This window comes from Falco punctatus, assembly GCF_963210335.1.
Source record: "Falco punctatus genome assembly, chromosome: 3".
In the NCBI taxonomy this organism is placed as follows: domain Eukaryota; kingdom Metazoa; phylum Chordata; class Aves; order Falconiformes; family Falconidae; genus Falco; species Falco punctatus.
This window is the reverse complement of record NC_137582.1, coordinates 29,738,328-29,755,467: the sequence shown is the minus strand read 5'-3', so window position 1 is coordinate 29,755,467 and position 17,140 is coordinate 29,738,328. Positions and strand designations below refer to the sequence as shown.

The 17,140-nt window shown below is 43.5% G+C and overlaps 1 protein-coding gene across 1 annotated transcript in view; it reads right to left on the bottom strand.

The window, feature by feature from the left end:
- Positions 1–17,140, bottom strand: part of NIPAL2 (NIPA like domain containing 2) — a 144,414-nt gene that overhangs the window by 52,667 nt on the left and 74,607 nt on the right. Inside the window, exon 5 of the mRNA XM_080380125.1 lies at positions 1,756–1,824. Within this exon, the coding sequence (XP_080236251.1) occupies positions 1,756–1,824 (69 nt within the window). The remainder of the gene's footprint in view (positions 1–1,755; positions 1,825–17,140) is intronic.

Genomic DNA, 17,140 nt, shown 5'->3' with positions numbered 1-17,140 from the left:
AAGATCCCACTGAAATTGATATGAAATAATATTCAAATCAAGAATCCAAATTTCTACTGAAAACCAAATAGGACAAAACTGAATCCTGAGCTCTAGTTTCTCCCCAGACTCTTGTAGGAACAACTCTTTTGAGGGCACAGGGTGATTGAAAAGTTCTGCGATGAACACGGAGGGGTGAGCTCAGTGGCTCCCTTGCAGCCTTCTTTCTCCAGATGTCTGCCTTCTTTGCATAGTAATGTATGTGGGTGGTATTTAGGTGGAGGCTGTTTATAATCCAGCTGAAACATATTGCAAATGGTGGCCTGCTCTCTAGCTGACAATCAACTAGAGGGAAGGGAGGGAAGGCAACCGACTGCAAGGTGGGAAAGGGAGAGAGAACAATAAAATTTGGCCTGTCCATTTAATATGAGTGTGAAAATATATATGTTGAGATCTAGGGAAAGTCATTATTCATATTTATAAGTTATTGTTACTAAATGGAGAAAAACCTATTTTAAAGGACAAATAAAAATGTTAGTTGAAACTGTTAAATGGCAATGCAGAGCTATTGGGTTTTCCTAAACAGCATTTAAAAAGCTGGAAGATAGTTCAAATCCAGTAAACCCTGTTAATGATCATGAGTCAAGAGGTCTGTCTGCATGCCTCAGTACCTCCCCCGGCAAAGCATCCACTTTGGCACTCAGTGCCTCCAGCAAACAAAAGGTATGAGGTCTGAACAACCTCGTTATTATGGGCTAGGCTGAATTTCCACTTCACCAGCAAGAGTTTGTCCATTGAAACAGAGCCTGTCCTAGTACTGTCACTGTCAGCAGGTTGGAGCTCATTGGAAAGGCTGCAGTCATCTCAACCTGCCTTCTATCTCTAGCTAAACAGATTGCTTTCTATGGGATTCTTCAACCAGAGATACTTAAAATAGAAAGGAATCATCGAAGAACCTTCCAGCATTACTAAGATGGATTATTATGGGTAGAAGTTTTCATATTCCACAACTTTCTGTTTCATCCTTCACAGAAAAAGCAAGAAGTAGCCTTATATGAAACATAAACAACTCATAAAATACAAGCTAACAAAAATACCTTTTCTGGACAACTTACACAATGTCTTTTGCACTTTAAAACCTTTTATTAGAAGACCTAAAAATACCATGAAGTCTAAAAGATACAGATTATAATGAATTATTTAACTTTCTACCAAGTATGTATTCTAAGTATTAATACAGAAAGGATTTTATAAATTTAATCCTACAGCCCTTTGCCATAGTTGTAGAATCAGCACCTCCCATTGCTTTTATGTTTTAAAATATTTACTCAGATTATTTTATCCTAACTAAATTGGTCAAAGTTGTTTTGGGGCCCAATATTGCAAAAAAAAAAATATAAAATGTCCCTATGCATATTTAATTACATTAATCACTTCATTAAGCAGCACCGAAGACCTTGTGGTCAATTTCATTTTAGATATGGACACTCTGAGACAGGTTCATGTGATGTCCAGTGGGACCACAAGTGGGCCACAGTTGGTATTTTCTTATGGCACATTACAAAGGGGAGGAGGAGTTATGAACAGCACAAAACAGATTGAGAGCTATCATACTGCCAACAACTCCAGCAGGGCACCATTAAACTACAGTTAAGGAAAGGGAATTTTTACTAAATGCAACAAAATTTGTGTTTGAACTTCACCATGAAAACAAACTGTAACATAAGTTACTTGCTAAATACAAACAACTTTGAATGAAGAGAGATGATTTCATACCTGTATACTCAGAGAGACACTAATCAGAAAATTTGAAGCAGCAGCAAGTAAAACTCCCCAGAGCTGGGTCTAAAATATCACAAAACAAATACAAAAATATGTATTAGTTTAAGAACAACAATATAACAGTGGTTTTCTGATAGCACATTGTAACCCAATCATAAGCAAAATGTTGCACTTTTCAATCACTGACTTCATGCGGCGCCGAGTAAACTGATAACAAATATATATGCACAGTTGACTCTTAAACAGCTGGGAATGGAAAGGGCATCTCTGTGCAGGAGGTGGTTTTGCTGTCCTTCAGTAGAAAGCCTTCTTAAATCTCATGAAAGAAAAAACTAGACAGGTCTCAGCTGAACACAACACACATGTATTCTTCTTTTCCTAAAAAAGGACCTGCTTTGTTACATAATCCAGAAAGAAAATCAACAGCAATCAAACCATTCGCATTAGAACACAATTATCTTAAGAGTTAGCATATCCACTATTTGACAGGGCAGCCAGGAACACAGGTGTCCTGACAGTTTCTTTAATGTATTGTGTTATTTCATCAACTTCTTGTCTAACCAGCCTGTCTAATTTTCAGTAAGATTTGCAAACTTTCTATGAAGTTAAGAAATGAAAAACTTTCAAGCAGGATTCATGATTTTGGAAAGCAGTCATTTGAAGATGCTGTTTCAGCAAGCTCAAACACAGTAGAGTCCCTGTCTAACTTTCAAAACGTAGCACTGTGTACGTTGTCATAGGTGTGCCCAAGACCCACTCACGGTCACTGGTGCAGTGCTGCGAGGAGCCCCGCTAGCTTGCGGAGAAGACAAACATAGAATCAGTGAGTTTTTATAAACAAGGTTATGGTACCATAACCCAGCATAACTATTGCTTACAAGCTGTAAAGCAGCATCCAACTCAGTGCTCGCAGCCTCAGCTTTCACGACTCTCCTCCAAGGTGGTCGCTGGGCACTCTGAGCAGGCAGTGCCTACCCTACCAGCCACAGAGTCCGTTGCCCCTCAGCATCCACTATTGCCAAGAGCAGCGTGTGGTCCAGCAAGCTCTTGGTGGGGGTGATGGCGGGTATTACTGTTGTGGCTAGATAATTCCCAGACTAGGAAAGAGCATCCACAAAACTGTGAAGAAACAACAGCCTTATTAAATATGGATGATAATATTCTCATTTAAGAGACACAGCTGAAACCAGCTGCCTCTGGCCCGTGTAGTTTCAGTAGTGGCTTAGGCTCAGAAGGAAAAGCAGACAACAGATTTGCTCTGGGTGAAATGCTTGGCTGACTGCCAGGTGTCACCAAGACTTAACTGGTGGGTACAAGGGGATGCAGAGAGGGGAATGCAGGAGGTGAGAGGGCTCCCTTTACTCTCACACCCTCTGTGCTAAGTATTACAGCACTGGTGCCACAGCCTGTGTACAAGAAGCATTCAGGGAGAAGCGTTACTCAAGAGTTTTGTCCATACCCTCTGGTGCCTGGCCACTGGAGGTCCACCCCATCTTGTGTCCTCTCCTCACACTCCTGTATCCCCTAGCAGATACTCCAGCAGAGTGCCCTGGGCTCACACACGGTGCCTTTCCATGCCCGGAGAACACCCCTCACTGGGAGCAGCAGGGAGCATGTGACAAGACATCTCAGCACACCTCAGCACAGACGTCTCTGCTGAGATCGGGCACTAACTGTTACAGGAACATGAGCAGCCTTGCAGACTCCTTCCACGCTGGGGAAATGCTGTCAAAGGGTCCCCACCCAGGGCCCCACAGGAGCAGAGGGATGGTTTTTCCTTGCTGAGGCTTTGATGCTGTAGCATCAAATCCTGAGCGTTGATCTTGTGCAAAGTTTGACAATTTCACAGGTGGATTATTGCACCCCCTCCATCATCCCGCACACACGGCAGCTTCAATAAAACAGCAGTTAAATCAAAATTGTTTTCTTGCTCCCAAAGACTTGTGCTTTTTAAATGACAACATGCTCCCCTGTGAGGGGGTGGAGAAGTGGCCTTGTCAGCCTCCTCATGAAGGGTTTAAGAAAAAGGAGACAGCAGGGAATAGAAAACAGAAACTGCCGCCTCATTTACCCCATCATTTTATTGCTTTCACATCAGTAATTGTAATACATCCACACTACTCCCAGCAGAGAACCCAAATCTCTCTGCAGCTCTTTGTTTCAGCAGCTGATCCTACCCTTATGGCTGCATCTCTGGATAACCCCTTGCAGCTCCTTACTCCCAGCTTTCAGCTGAGGGTCACAGACACTGTGCAGGACTCCAGAGGCAACCAGCACCCCAGGGAGGAAACTCAGCAGGTCTCAAGCTAGCCCAAAGCGGGGTCCTCATTCATCCCTGGAGGTAAAACTCACACACAGCTGGTGGGGCAGTGAAGGGGGCCATGTATTCCATCTGTCATCTAAAACAATTTGCAAAATCAGATCCACTTATGGGTACTGATGATGACCTGAGTACCTGCCTCCAAAGACTGTGCATCAAATGCCCCTTTGATGGGCACTGATGGGGACAGGGACTCCAGCAGGCTGTTTTCCAGTGCCCTGCATCACTGGTTTCCCCTCCAGAACAATGACTGCTTTTGTACCATGGCGGCTGCTTTGTCAGGTACCGGTGAGCTTGGCTCAGGTATGCTTGTGGGACATGTAAGATTTCTAACATGGTGAACAGGAACCATCTCCCAACAGTCTATCTTCTTACAGGTTCCATAAATTGCCAGGAACAGAAAACAGGTCAAAAACTTGCATCTTCTCTGTCTTCTCATTTTCTGTGAAATACCAAGACATGTGGGGCCATTCTCAGTACTTCCCTGTGAAATACCAAGATTGATATTCCCCTCAGCGGACGTTGGGCTAGGGACATGGGCCTGCGTGAGGACCTATGGTGGGGTAGGGCAGGGCAGGCCTGTAGGAGCTGGGGACTAGCATTGCTGGAGCAGGGGTTGGTGGCCCCAGAGGGTCAAAATGGGGTCCTGGGCCATGGGCAGGGTGGGAGAGCTCTGGGGGCATCTGGGAACAGGCAGGGTTGTGGGTGCCTTCAGGGCCTTGACATGCAACACATGCAAAGCTGTTGAGGTGACAGCCCTTTGTGCCCAACTTAAGCAACCTCCTGTATCTGCACGTAAGGAAAAACAGCACGTGTGCATGATCAAGGCAAATTCATAGTAGCAGTCTGGGTTCAAATCTTATCCTCGTTGCTCAGGTCATTTTATTGTAATGACCACACGTTTCACCTGAGTGCTGCTGTTGGCATATATACTGCGCTGCCTGCTCTAGACTGACATGTGTTAATGAGCTCTGGTTAGTATGGCATAGCACCATACTTCCAAACCCAGGGCTGGACAGACCCCTAAAGATTAAAAGCAGAGTACAATGCCCCAAGGAGGTCAAATATCACATGGATCCGTTCAGGGAGATGAGATGAAAGTACAGTAACGCCATGCAGTTATAGCATGGCAAAACTGTCTTGCACAAGGTCATACTCAGACATGCCGATATTAAAGAAAACAACAGGGAACAAAAAATGCATTAAAGAGGAAAATTAGATTGCAAACTTCACAAATCAGAGTGCATCCTAAATCAGCAGGCGATTTCTAATGCACAAGAGCCATCACATACAGCTGCGCTCAAAGCAGGAGAGAAAAAATAGGATACCGTATCTCAGGCTAGTAAAACCATGCTTGATGAAAGATGGCCTGTGACAGAAGATAGATCACCCTATCAAACCAAAATGGTTTCTGTATTGCCCTGAAGGCCACCACAGCCCTTCTATTCCCATTTTGTTATGTAAAACGCTTTACTGTCTGTACTGCCTGCCATTCAATGTCCTTTAGAGGCTAAAGGACTGGTGGAACAGCCAGGTTTATGAGTAACAAATATGATATTCTCTTAACACCAAGTTTCCAGTTGTGATATCCAGCTGCGATATCATCTGCAGCACTGCGGGGCTTTCCACACCTAAGTCTTGAGACAAACATTCGTGAGGGAATTCAGTTGTAGACACAACTTCAGAGTTGTGGTGCTCCTTCAGTCAACTAAGGACTTCTACAGAAAAAAGCCTTACATATTCAAAACTGTTGGCATAAGAAGCAAGTCCCTTCATCACCAAAACGTCTGTCCAAATGTACAGGCCACATTGTCAGACCCCAGATTTTAAACTGTTGACCCATTCTTCCAGTGCTTCCAAATGCATGAGGCTTATCACAGAAATATTCTGACCTTAAGTTTTCCAGAAAGTTAAAAACCACAACACCAAAACCACAGAAATTTGATTTCCTTCACCTTAATATGGTTTGGAACAAGCCATGGATGTCACTTGCTGGCTTTGCAGTCCCTTCTAGATAGTCCCCAAGCACATGGACCACAGACTGAGGCTGTGGATCTGCTGACATCTTCCTCGGTGGCATAGCTGGCTTGAGGGATGCCTCCTTCCTCTGGCCCCCCGTTCCCTCACCGCCTCGTTTGCCTTAGAACAATTTGTGAGGCTAGAAAGGCACTATTCCAGGTTTGACATAACCCTCCCAACACAGACCCCGTCAGCATTGTGTTCTTTATAAGCCACCTGCCAATGTTTAACACGAAAAGCGGATCAAGATTCACAAGCCATGGCAAGGGTTTTAAAATGGTGGCCCCGCGCAGTCTGCCAGTGGTGAGAGCGGCTTGTACCGGGGCTGCTGGAGGGAATGAGTTCGAGAAGTAGCAAATTCATCTTGAGCAAGGGACCCTCAGCACTCGCCTGGCATCCCCCGTCCCAGTCACGGGAGGCTCTTGCATGAGCCCATGTGTGGGAAGGGGAGGACGGTGGCCATCCATTTGCCAAGTGAAGTGGCAGCATCTTGCTATTCAAATGAGGAGCAGTACGGCATATGACTGCATACAGTCCTGCTTTAAGCACATCATGCCAGACCTGATTCTTATTTACCTTAGCACCTTTACACATCATTCTGGCAGTGTTTTAAATGAGCATTTTGCATGCAAGGTCTATTTTTATTGTCAAAGTAAGGGGTTTACGGCAAATGAAAGCCAGGCTGAAATCAAATATTTGGCACTAATTCTAATAAATTTATCCCTTGCAGACTAAAACCTGCATTGCAGACTCAGTTAAACAGCAAGATGCAATTTATCCATATTGCATGTATATTTTCCTAATGCACATTAAACTGCCTTTGCCAGGCCTGTGAAATGAAAGCTTAGAAAGATTAACTTAATTTGCATTGAGTAAAAGGTATATGGTCATTATTTATGGAAACTTGCTATGTCTATAAATTAAACTGACTAGCAGAAAAAAACCACTTCAAATGTATGTTGTCAGCTCACTCATCAAGGCTAGTTAAACTGTTCATTACTCTTCATTTCTGCATTTATTTGTAATCTAAAGGTGTTCCCAACAAATGTTATGGCATATACTGCTTCAAAAACTACACATCGTTACCAGTAATGAGGATTTTGTCAGATCTCTATGCGTCTTATAAGAAATAAAAGGGGGGGGGGGGGGGGGGGGGGGGGGCGGGGGGGCAAGAAAATGCCTTCTAAACTTCCAGTTCTGAGTTCACTCTGAAACAAGGGGAATTCAGGATCCTTAACAAAAACCATATTTTTCAAAGAGCCACCATGTGGAATTAGGAGAGGTTTATCATTTAGCTCTTATTATTCACAGAGCTCTGGCTGTACTCAGTGCTTTACAGACGTATAAAGAAAAGCAGGTCCTTGTTTCAATGGTTTTCGTAGTGCAATTCATATAGTCATATGTGGGTTCAGGCCCATATGAAGTACTGAAGGACAGCAGAAATAAAAGGGGCAATTACCTGTGCTGAAACACATAATGAAAATATATTTGATTTGTTCATTGTGACATAAAGAAAAAGGATATCATTCAATATACAAGGAAGAAAGGATCAAAACATTTGGCACCATCTTCGTTAGGAACAGAAGGAGAGAGGAGACTCTAAGTCAGGATAAATTTGGGTGAAGACAAGACAGTTTGTAGGTTTTACACAGGTCAGCAGGCTGGATTGTAGACCACAGTCAGTAAGGATCCTATCCCATGAATATTACAGTATCCTTGCCTTTACTAGGTTTTACTTTTCATTACCTCGCAAATTTAAAATACATCTTTTTCAGAAACAAGAAAAACTGTAAAGGCTGGAAGAAGAGCCTGGTAGTTTACAAAAAGGTGTGGGAACTTGAGAGGATAAAGCAACTAGTGAAGTGGGACCCTTCCATTCATCTCCATACTTTAATCATTCTCATGAGATCTTACTTGTATTTATCAGTTTGCTTACTTTAATTAATGTCCAAAAACCGATATGAAGAATATTAGTTGTGAACTATACTGAAGTAAATTTCTATACGCTCACTCATGTTATATACAAACATATCAATCCACTATAATGTTAACAAGCATTATGAGTAGCATTTTTTTTTCTTTTTGAGGAGTTACAACCAAACGTTCCAACTTCTAAATTTCATTTTCTTATTCTCAGGAAACAAATCTCAAGATTAGAAATAAATATGAGAATGGAGAAGGGTCAGAATGGATTTTTATACTGTTCTTCACATGAACAGCCCGGGATACCTTGCCGCATAAGCGGAGACCATTTCATGTTTTTAATACTGCCTGTCAGATTGCAAATAAAAACCTCTCCAATGACTGTATAACAAAGGGTCTGAAAATTTCAGTCATAGTTGGTAAATCTTAATAGAAAGATTCTCTCAAGGACCATCACATAACATCTCCATGGCAACTATAGAAATTAGATACCAGGAAAAGCAAGAATAGGATTATAAACTTTTGCCAGTTGCCAGGTCCCTCAAGAGAAACACGGAGGCAAGCCAGCATTGCCTGACCAGCTTCTCCCACAAAACAGCCAGCTGGCCTGGGGAAACTTCTCTACTGCTGCCCAGGAGCAGGCTTTCTATATGGCTGTTTGACACTAATTCCTGGTGTACAAGGGAAGGTTCAAGCCAGGCCATTTGAAGCCTAGGTATATTAATTCCCAGAAGCTACTGTCTCATGCGCAGAGGCTGTGCTGCTCCTTGCCCTGCTTCACGTGGCCCCCTGGACCCCTAAATGGAGAGCTGAGGAGGGGGACGCAAGATTCATGGTGAGCTGGAGCGTACCAGTCCATGCCCTGCGAGACAGAGCACTAGCTCTGCCAGTGCTCAGAAAGACAGGCATGCTCAAAAGGGAGTTACCCGAACAACTGAGTAAACAGCACTGTGAAGTCTTACATCAGGTTGCAGAGCAGGGCACAGTGTACTACTGTTGGGGAGATGGCTCGCTCTGCATGTGCACACAAACATGCCTCCAAACCAAGCATAGCTAGCTCATTCCCTCTTGTTATTGTAGTACAAGTCTTGCTTGGAGTACGAATGAGCTATTTCTGATTCCACTTAAACCAGATACACAAAAGCCTGACAGAAATGTAGCCAGCTCAATACATTATTTACCAAAACTTAAAAAGCACTTTTGTATAAAAGTTGCCCTCTACCAGCTGAGAGGAGCTCATGAGAGGGATGACAAGCCTCTTCCTGCATGCACCTCTCCAGCACCACTTTCCAACAAAGGCAGTGTGGACCCCCATCCTGTCTCAATTAATCCTCTGTTAGCTATAACTAACCCTTCCTTTGATGTGCATAGAAAACGTTTCTCCACATCACAACCCAAGTGAACACGCTCAGTTGTTCAAGCCCGGTGTCACACGTGTGGGGCAGGGGTAAACGCAGGCTGGAAATGAGGACACTTCCAAGCCAGCGGCATTTCAGAACCGCTTCTAACAGAAGTAACAACAAGGGAGGGGAGAAAGAAAAGACCTGACTGCATTTAGAATGAAGTTTGATCCATCTGTTAAAAGAATTACTTGATTTTATGGTAGGGGAATGGGCAGCCCAAAGGCCCTTCCAGTTGGCTGCTCCTGCAAAGCAGGGGTGCTGTATATTCGTTCCCTGCTTCCCTTCCTGCACCTCACGCACTTGGCTCTCCTAGTTTCATTTCCACAGAGAGTTTAATCATTTACAGATAGTTCCTAATGCCAAAAAAATGACTGGACTCCAGAAGGGAGAGCCTTTTGGTTAGCAACATTCTTCATTTAAATATAAACAACTGCTAGTTTATCAGTGATGATTTAAAAACATGAGGTCTTGCACTCTCTAAAATATTCACACGTATGTATATGGGTGCATACACACACAAACACACAACTGGATGCTTTTAATTTGCAGATACTTCTGGTCAAAACTGTAAGATGCAAATCTGGGGATAACAAACTCTTTAAAAATGATCTCATATGCAAATTTCTTGCAGGGGCCTGCGATACGGGCAACGAGCTCATGTTTTCCCAGCTGTTTCCCTGTCACACATTACACTTGTGCATTTTGACCTTTTACTACCAACTGTAACCTGGTTTAAAGTACTGATTACTGTTTTCCGTTCAAGGTAGGTGCTGACATGAGGGCTAGGTACCTAGTTCACAAAAATCCAAAACATCTACTACACAGCAGTCTTCTGCTGCAGAAAACAGAAATCTGTTTAGCTGGATGAAACCTTCTAGGTACCTATACCACCTTTTTATGTCCTCTGTTGCACTCAAAGAGATAACAAGGTGGTGAGGGTTTTTTTCACCAGTTTGGGGTATTATTGATCTTGCAGCAACTGTACCTTATGTGGATTCCCCAGTATATAACTTGCTGTCTTTTTATCCGGTATTTTAGCGTCAGTTTAGGATATAATGGTTAGCAAGTTTCTTCTTGACAGGGACTACTATAGAGATGGGGCCACAAAGATAAATTGTGTCTACTCCCTTTCAGGAATTAAAAAAATGAAGAATAACTGAGCACCCTTTTCATGAGTCAGACGCTATTATCTCTATGCTTTTGTAAACCACACATTGCTCTTTAGTTTGGGTTGATATAGAGAGTTTAATAGGTAATGAAAAAGCTGCTCGAGCAAGCAAAGCAAAATCAGAAATTCATTCACCACTTCCTAACGGCAGGCCAGTGTTCAGCCACCTCCAGGAAAGCAGGGCTCCATCATGCATAAGAGCTACTTGGGAAGACAAATGCCCTAACTCCAGAAGTCCCTCCTTCCTCCCCCAGCAGTTATTGCTGAGCATAACATCATATTGTATGGCATACCCCTTTGGTCAGTTGAGGCCAGCTGTTCCAGCTGTGTCCCCTCCCAGCTTCTTGTGCACCCCCAGCCCACTCACTGGTGGGGCAGTGTGAGAAACAAAAATCACCTTGATGCTGTGCAAGCACAAACTAAAACATCCCCATGTTATCAACATGTTTTTCATCACAGATCCAAAACAGCACCAGACAAGTTACTATAAAGAAAATTAACTCTGGCCAAACCAGTACAATAGTCAAGAGATGGATCTAGAGTCTTGATCACATGAAAGCTGCTTTATCTGTTTGACTGAAGCTCCCGCAGATACTACAAGCTTTGCTCTCCATCATCTTGACATGATGACTGAGTCTTTGCCACATGGTAACACAGACATTGAACAATAATGTTCATGGTGCCGTAATCACTGCAAGGAGCAAAAGGTTGTCACTAAAAGAGATAGAAACAAAGGAAAGAGACTGATGTCATTAGAATTCAATAAATACAAGAACCTTGTGGCAATCCCAAAGCAGGAAAACCCACTCCAAAATAACCAAAACTCCCACAACAATGGAAAAGAAACATTAAGAAATAGTACATTAGAGTCATAAAGAAACGTAAATGGAGTCATGATCTATTTACTCACAAGCTGGAGCCCCAGAAAATTAAACTTGGTTTTAATTAGGAGTTAACTATCTGGCTACAAGTCCGTTATGTATGCACAACCCATATTTTGGTTGTTTTTGCACAGTAACTTCTTTCCAGTGGAGATATCCCTGGCTGTTGAAGAAAAGGGGTTCAATCAAGCACAATCCGTATCAGCTGGCCACATGACTTTGTTTTGAGCAGGATGACAGCTAAGTCATCAGACACGTTAGCTAAGACTCTGGCAGAGTTTTTAGCTTCCGTTAAGCTGATTTGGTTCTAGGGGATTAAATGTCAGCAAGAGGTAGGCTTGTCCACAAGAAGATCTGTACTTCTATGTTACTATTTCACCTCAGCCAGCGTGAAGAAGCCATGTCCAAGGAGCCAGCATTTGCTTTGCTGTGAGTCATTGCTTCCACATGTGGAGGGGTTTCCTCCAAACCTGGCACTCCTCATGGTCGAGACCTTGCATTCACCATATGCCTCTGCCTCACAGGGATGTTTCTGCAGAACACAGCAGGATACGAAGGGGAATATAGCCAGAGAGTCACTGCATGCCTCATCCAAGAATGAAACCCCAATGATCCCGTGATTTCTCTGTCACAGTTCCATAACCTCTCTTCACCCCCCTGTTAAGGGTAAAACAGTTCATACCACCAAACAAGGCCTAAGATTCTAGCCTAGATGATGTAAATCAGCCATGGTCATCATGGAAGAGAATGGAGTTATACTGGTATAACCTCAATATAGGCAGTACACATCTGTTTAGTTTGGTATTGACTGTGTCCTTTTGAGCACACCCTGCAAATATCACTGCCACATTTCTTAAGATCTCTGCTCCAGGCCTGGCGTTGATTCGCACACCAACTGGCTGTCTTTTGAAGCTGCTGGCAGTAAGTTTCAAAGTCCAGATTAGTCACAGAATGGAAAGCATATCTCCCAACTGTTCATATTAACAAATGCCATTCTTCTTGGACAAGCTGTGGTGACATTATAAACATGAACATAACAGTTTATACATGTCACCAAAACGCCAAATGGAGTAATTGCAGCCTCCAATTACTAGGTTAGCCAAAGGTCCTCATCTCCCTTTTGACCAAAGTCCACAGTCTGCTGTTTGCTCATCTTTCTAAAGCCCTGGGTTTTGAGTTTGGTCAAATTTCTACTTGAGTTATTTGCATTCTTTTGATTTCTTCAAACAGGAGTTAATCAGATCCAGCAGACTCTGGGAGACATGCAAGGATAAGATTCAGACATCTTTTTTTTTTTATGTGAGAAAATCGTACCTCAGCTTTAAAGAGCAATAAAGTCTTTTTTGGGTCACAAAATCATAAAGGGACCACAGCGTCATAGGTGAGATTTTATGAAAGGAACAAATTTTATTAAAAAAAATATATATCAATGAGCATTTTCCTGTTGATTTAGCCAGATAAATTGCCTCATCAAGGAGTCAAAATGAGTGCTAGGGCAAACGAAGCCACAGAAGCAGATTCAAGATGGGCTAACACCACCTCTTTGGCTAGCAGCAACATCCTATATCAACACAGCAACCTTATGAAATCTCAGGAGCAGACAGGTGTTTGCCTGGGCAGCCAGACCTTCACCCTACATCACTTTGCAACTCCCAGGCAAGGCTGGAGACACCAAAACCAACACAGTAGACACAGCCAATTGAAATTAAAGTCTATTATTTGCAAAGTAGTCTAGAAGCTGGGGGCAGGGAGGGCAAATAAACCTCCCAAGCAGGGTAGGGATTCAAACTTGTCCTGTGCGTGGTCTTTCCTACTTGGTGCTAAGGCAAGAGGAGCACTCGCCCTGCTCTGCTAGCTTCAGACTAAATCCAATTCTGCTGCTCCAGATCATTGTGCTGAAAAGCAGTGACTGTATTTTAATCCCTGTAGTCAGTGGCTGAGCTGGATATCAGACAGAAACTGCTCTATGCCCCAGTCTTTTTGTAAAATGCCATTCTGAAGGAGTTCAAAGCAAAACTAATTTCTGCACTAGGTAGGAAATGTATAACTTGTGACACGAGTTTCCTTGCATTTGTCTTCTGCACCCCACTTTCTGACAAATGACAAGAATTGTAACGTTCCTTATTGCCTAGAAATTTGCAAATTAGCATTCTCAAGCCTCTTTAAACAGATTAGCATAATTACACAGCTCCTATTTAACTTGCTGTCACTTTAATCATTTAAAAAAATCAAATGCACATGTTCTTTAATGTGCTCAGAAAAACTGAAAACTCATTTTACGACAGCACCTATTGGGAGAGGAAGCATTGAAAACAGTCTGAGATTTGGGAAAAATAGCCTAGTGAGAATCAGGGAACAGGCACTCGTGGAGCTATAGCTGGTGCTCAATACTGCCCCAGCCCTGCAAGGGCAGTTGTTTCCAATGTCCAGGCTGAGGTGTCCAGGAGAAGCCACCAAGGCTGCTTCCGTCAAAATCAGCTGCGAGTCATCAGCCTAAATAAAAGGGCTTAGCTCACCAGCTTCTCTTGGCTATCAGGCTAGGAAGCATTCATTCAAGCAGCTCTGCCAGGAATGCTGAAGAGATGAAAGTGTTGAGAATAGATGCAGGATGATATTTCCCATCACTAGCATTTGCTTTGGGTCTACATGCCCCAAGCTCAAAACGTGGAGCTGAGCTGGTTTCCTGTACCTGCTGCCTAGCATCATGCTGGGCTTTGGTAGGAGAAACCCAGAGTGATCGATGTCTGCCAATAGCACAGCACTAGGAAATTAGGCTGTTCTGAGACCCAGAGTAGTGCCTGGTGGAAACCACATAGGCAGGTCACTCCTCAGGCTGGCTCAGAAAGCTGCATACTACCTCCAGTCTTTGGGCTACTTTCCCACTGAGGGCATCTGTTCCAGACTTGCCTCCTTTATATTCAGAGGTATAAACAGCTCCGTGGCTTACTCCCACTCTGCTTGCAGTGACTGAAGGAAAAGAGCTATGTTCCCTAAGGAATCTGAGAGTTGCAATGATAAAACCAAGTTTATGATACCGTGCAATAGGACAGGCAAGGAGTAAGGCTCTCCTGTACTTACATCCCTTCCCTTTGAGTAACAAATAAGTTCCCATGCAGCAGCTGATCTTTCTTTAACCTGGAGGCTGCAGCTTATGTAAGCTATGTGCTTGTTTCACACCAGACACCTTGTGATCTTTACATCTGCGGGAACAGTTGATGTTTGGCAAGGCAGAATGGATGTATGACCTTGCGAAAAAAGATATGGGTGATCCATTTTGCTTTCTCATGTCAGCTTCTCACTCACACAAAAGCTAATCAGAGCACAACCCCCAGCAGATCAGACCTACAGCTCTGACAGAGCCTGGAAGCTTCTGTGCAAAGCTGTCCTAGCTGACAGTCCTGCATTTATGACCCATCCTTTTCTAGCAGAGCCTAATTAAATGGGACTAAGCCCATGCTGCTAAATTCCTGACAGCAGAACACCGCTAGAAGAGCGTGCATCAGTGCTGGCAGCAACTGTTTGCAATGCTTCTTCGTTATAGACTTTGACTTTTGGAATCCCTATGACTGATTCAAAAAAGGTATATTTGAAAGGCTGAACAAAGCCTTCTTCCTAACTTTTGATTTATAAGGGCTGAAAATAACACATATTCCCCACTTAACAAAACAGTATGCATTTTCTCCCATGCACATTCCTCATAAGATAAAGGAAACCGAATGAGTGTGAACTCTGAAAACTGACAGGTAAAGAACACCACAATGAAACACAGTCAATGTTTTGACACCCCTGTTTGCTCTCAGTGAAGAATTTTAGAATAAGGTGCTGGGGGGGGAAAGAGGAAAAACTTTTCATCATAGTCTTCACAGGTGACTACAGCAGCAGAGAGCTGGGTGAAGACATGTTTGTCTCTACTCTCCCCATGCTCAGGGACTCATTTACTGATTAACCTGAAACAATTAACATCCGTGGTCCATCAGGGAGCAGACTGAAGCAGGACATACCCTACACAGACTGAGAAAATGGCATTTTAAAAGTCCTACAAAACACCTGAAGTGGAAAATAACAGGATGGTTTCCCTTCACCTTTAGTAGCCTGATAATATCTGGTGGTTGCTTCTTGCAGAGGAAATCTGCCCTGGTTGAAACCCAGGTGTGCTACAGCCATGCTGCCCTTTTGGCTCCTGCACATACTTTCCATGGACTTCTCAGCTTGTTCTAGAGCTTTCCCCGATTGAAAAACTTGGTTGGAAATGTCATTGTTTAAGCGATAAAAATATCCTGGTGAATGTTTGTAGGTTGGGCCGTGACTACTCTTTTCTCTGGGGGCAGTGCCAGCTGAAGAGGTCCTCAGTGTTTCTGGGGTGTTTCCTCAGCCAAGAGAAATGGAGAAATCATCTTTGCCATGGTGGCAGCTTCCTGCCCTCCTGCACTGGGTGTCTCACAGCACAGGGCACGAGAAGCACCAGCAGGGACTGTGCTGCCACTGGAAGAAACTGGGACCAAACCATGCCCTCAGCTTGCTGAGCCTCAGTGGCACTAGACATCAAGCCATTAGCAAGATGGGGTGAGCTGAGGTACTGAAGACTTTTTCCTTGGACAGAACGAGCTAAAAACCTTAATTGTGGCACTTATGAAGTCTGGATTTCATATACATGACATAAGGCAGCATAGAAAGACCTTACAATGGCGTGTTTAATCTGTGGGATTTCTCACTGCACCTGGTAGCAGCCACCACAACCCACTGATGAGACCACACACAGGATCAGGTTGCCTGGCTGCACGTACTCGCCCCCTGAATGTATGGCCTGTGACAGGCTGGGATATGTTGTCACAGGACAAGAGGCTGGAGATTCATCCTGAAGGAGCTGTCTACATTTTAGACCTCAAACAGAGAGCCAAAATGATTTATTGCCACAACCCATGGAATAAAACAGTCTCTCAAGGTGAGCGTCTGGGCAGCCAGTAATAACTCCAAGTTTATGAAGAAACAGGCAAAGGAAGGAAAAGAAGCAGAAGTGAAACGCATTTCCATCTCCAGCTCAGCTTCTGCACTTGAGCAACTACACACAGAGACTAACCTGACGGCCGTGTGAAACACCAGGTTACGGCAGAAGGATTACATCCCAGCCTTTGTTGACTATTCTCACTCAGCTCTCTGACACAAAGTCAAACCAAAATCAGTATTATATATAATCATCTCAACTGTACTTGGGAAATGTTTTGGTCCATAAACGATAATACTGGAAATAAACAAGCAACCTTTGAGAAGTGCTGAGGGAAGTAAGAAATGATTGAACTCAAATAATTATATACACTTTCTATTAAGCAGACAAAGTCCACAAGTGGTGGCTTCATACATTCATTACTCCAGCAGACGCATAAATATTACAACAATTTTAGTTTGTCAGGAAATACTTCAAGTAACTAAGTACATATTTCATCTGAGTTTGCTGCATCACTAACAGGGAAGGCTGTGAGAGCACAGGATCCCGTGTTGCTGATTTCAGAGCTGCAGTTCCTCAAGCAGCATCAATCAAGCTACATCCATGCTAATGCCAAAGAGAAGACCTACCTCCACCCTTTTTTTCCTATGAATACACATTCCCCCTTCTAGCCTCATGCTGATAGCTAGCGCCAATCAGCCTCATCAGGGACCTGGCAGGAGA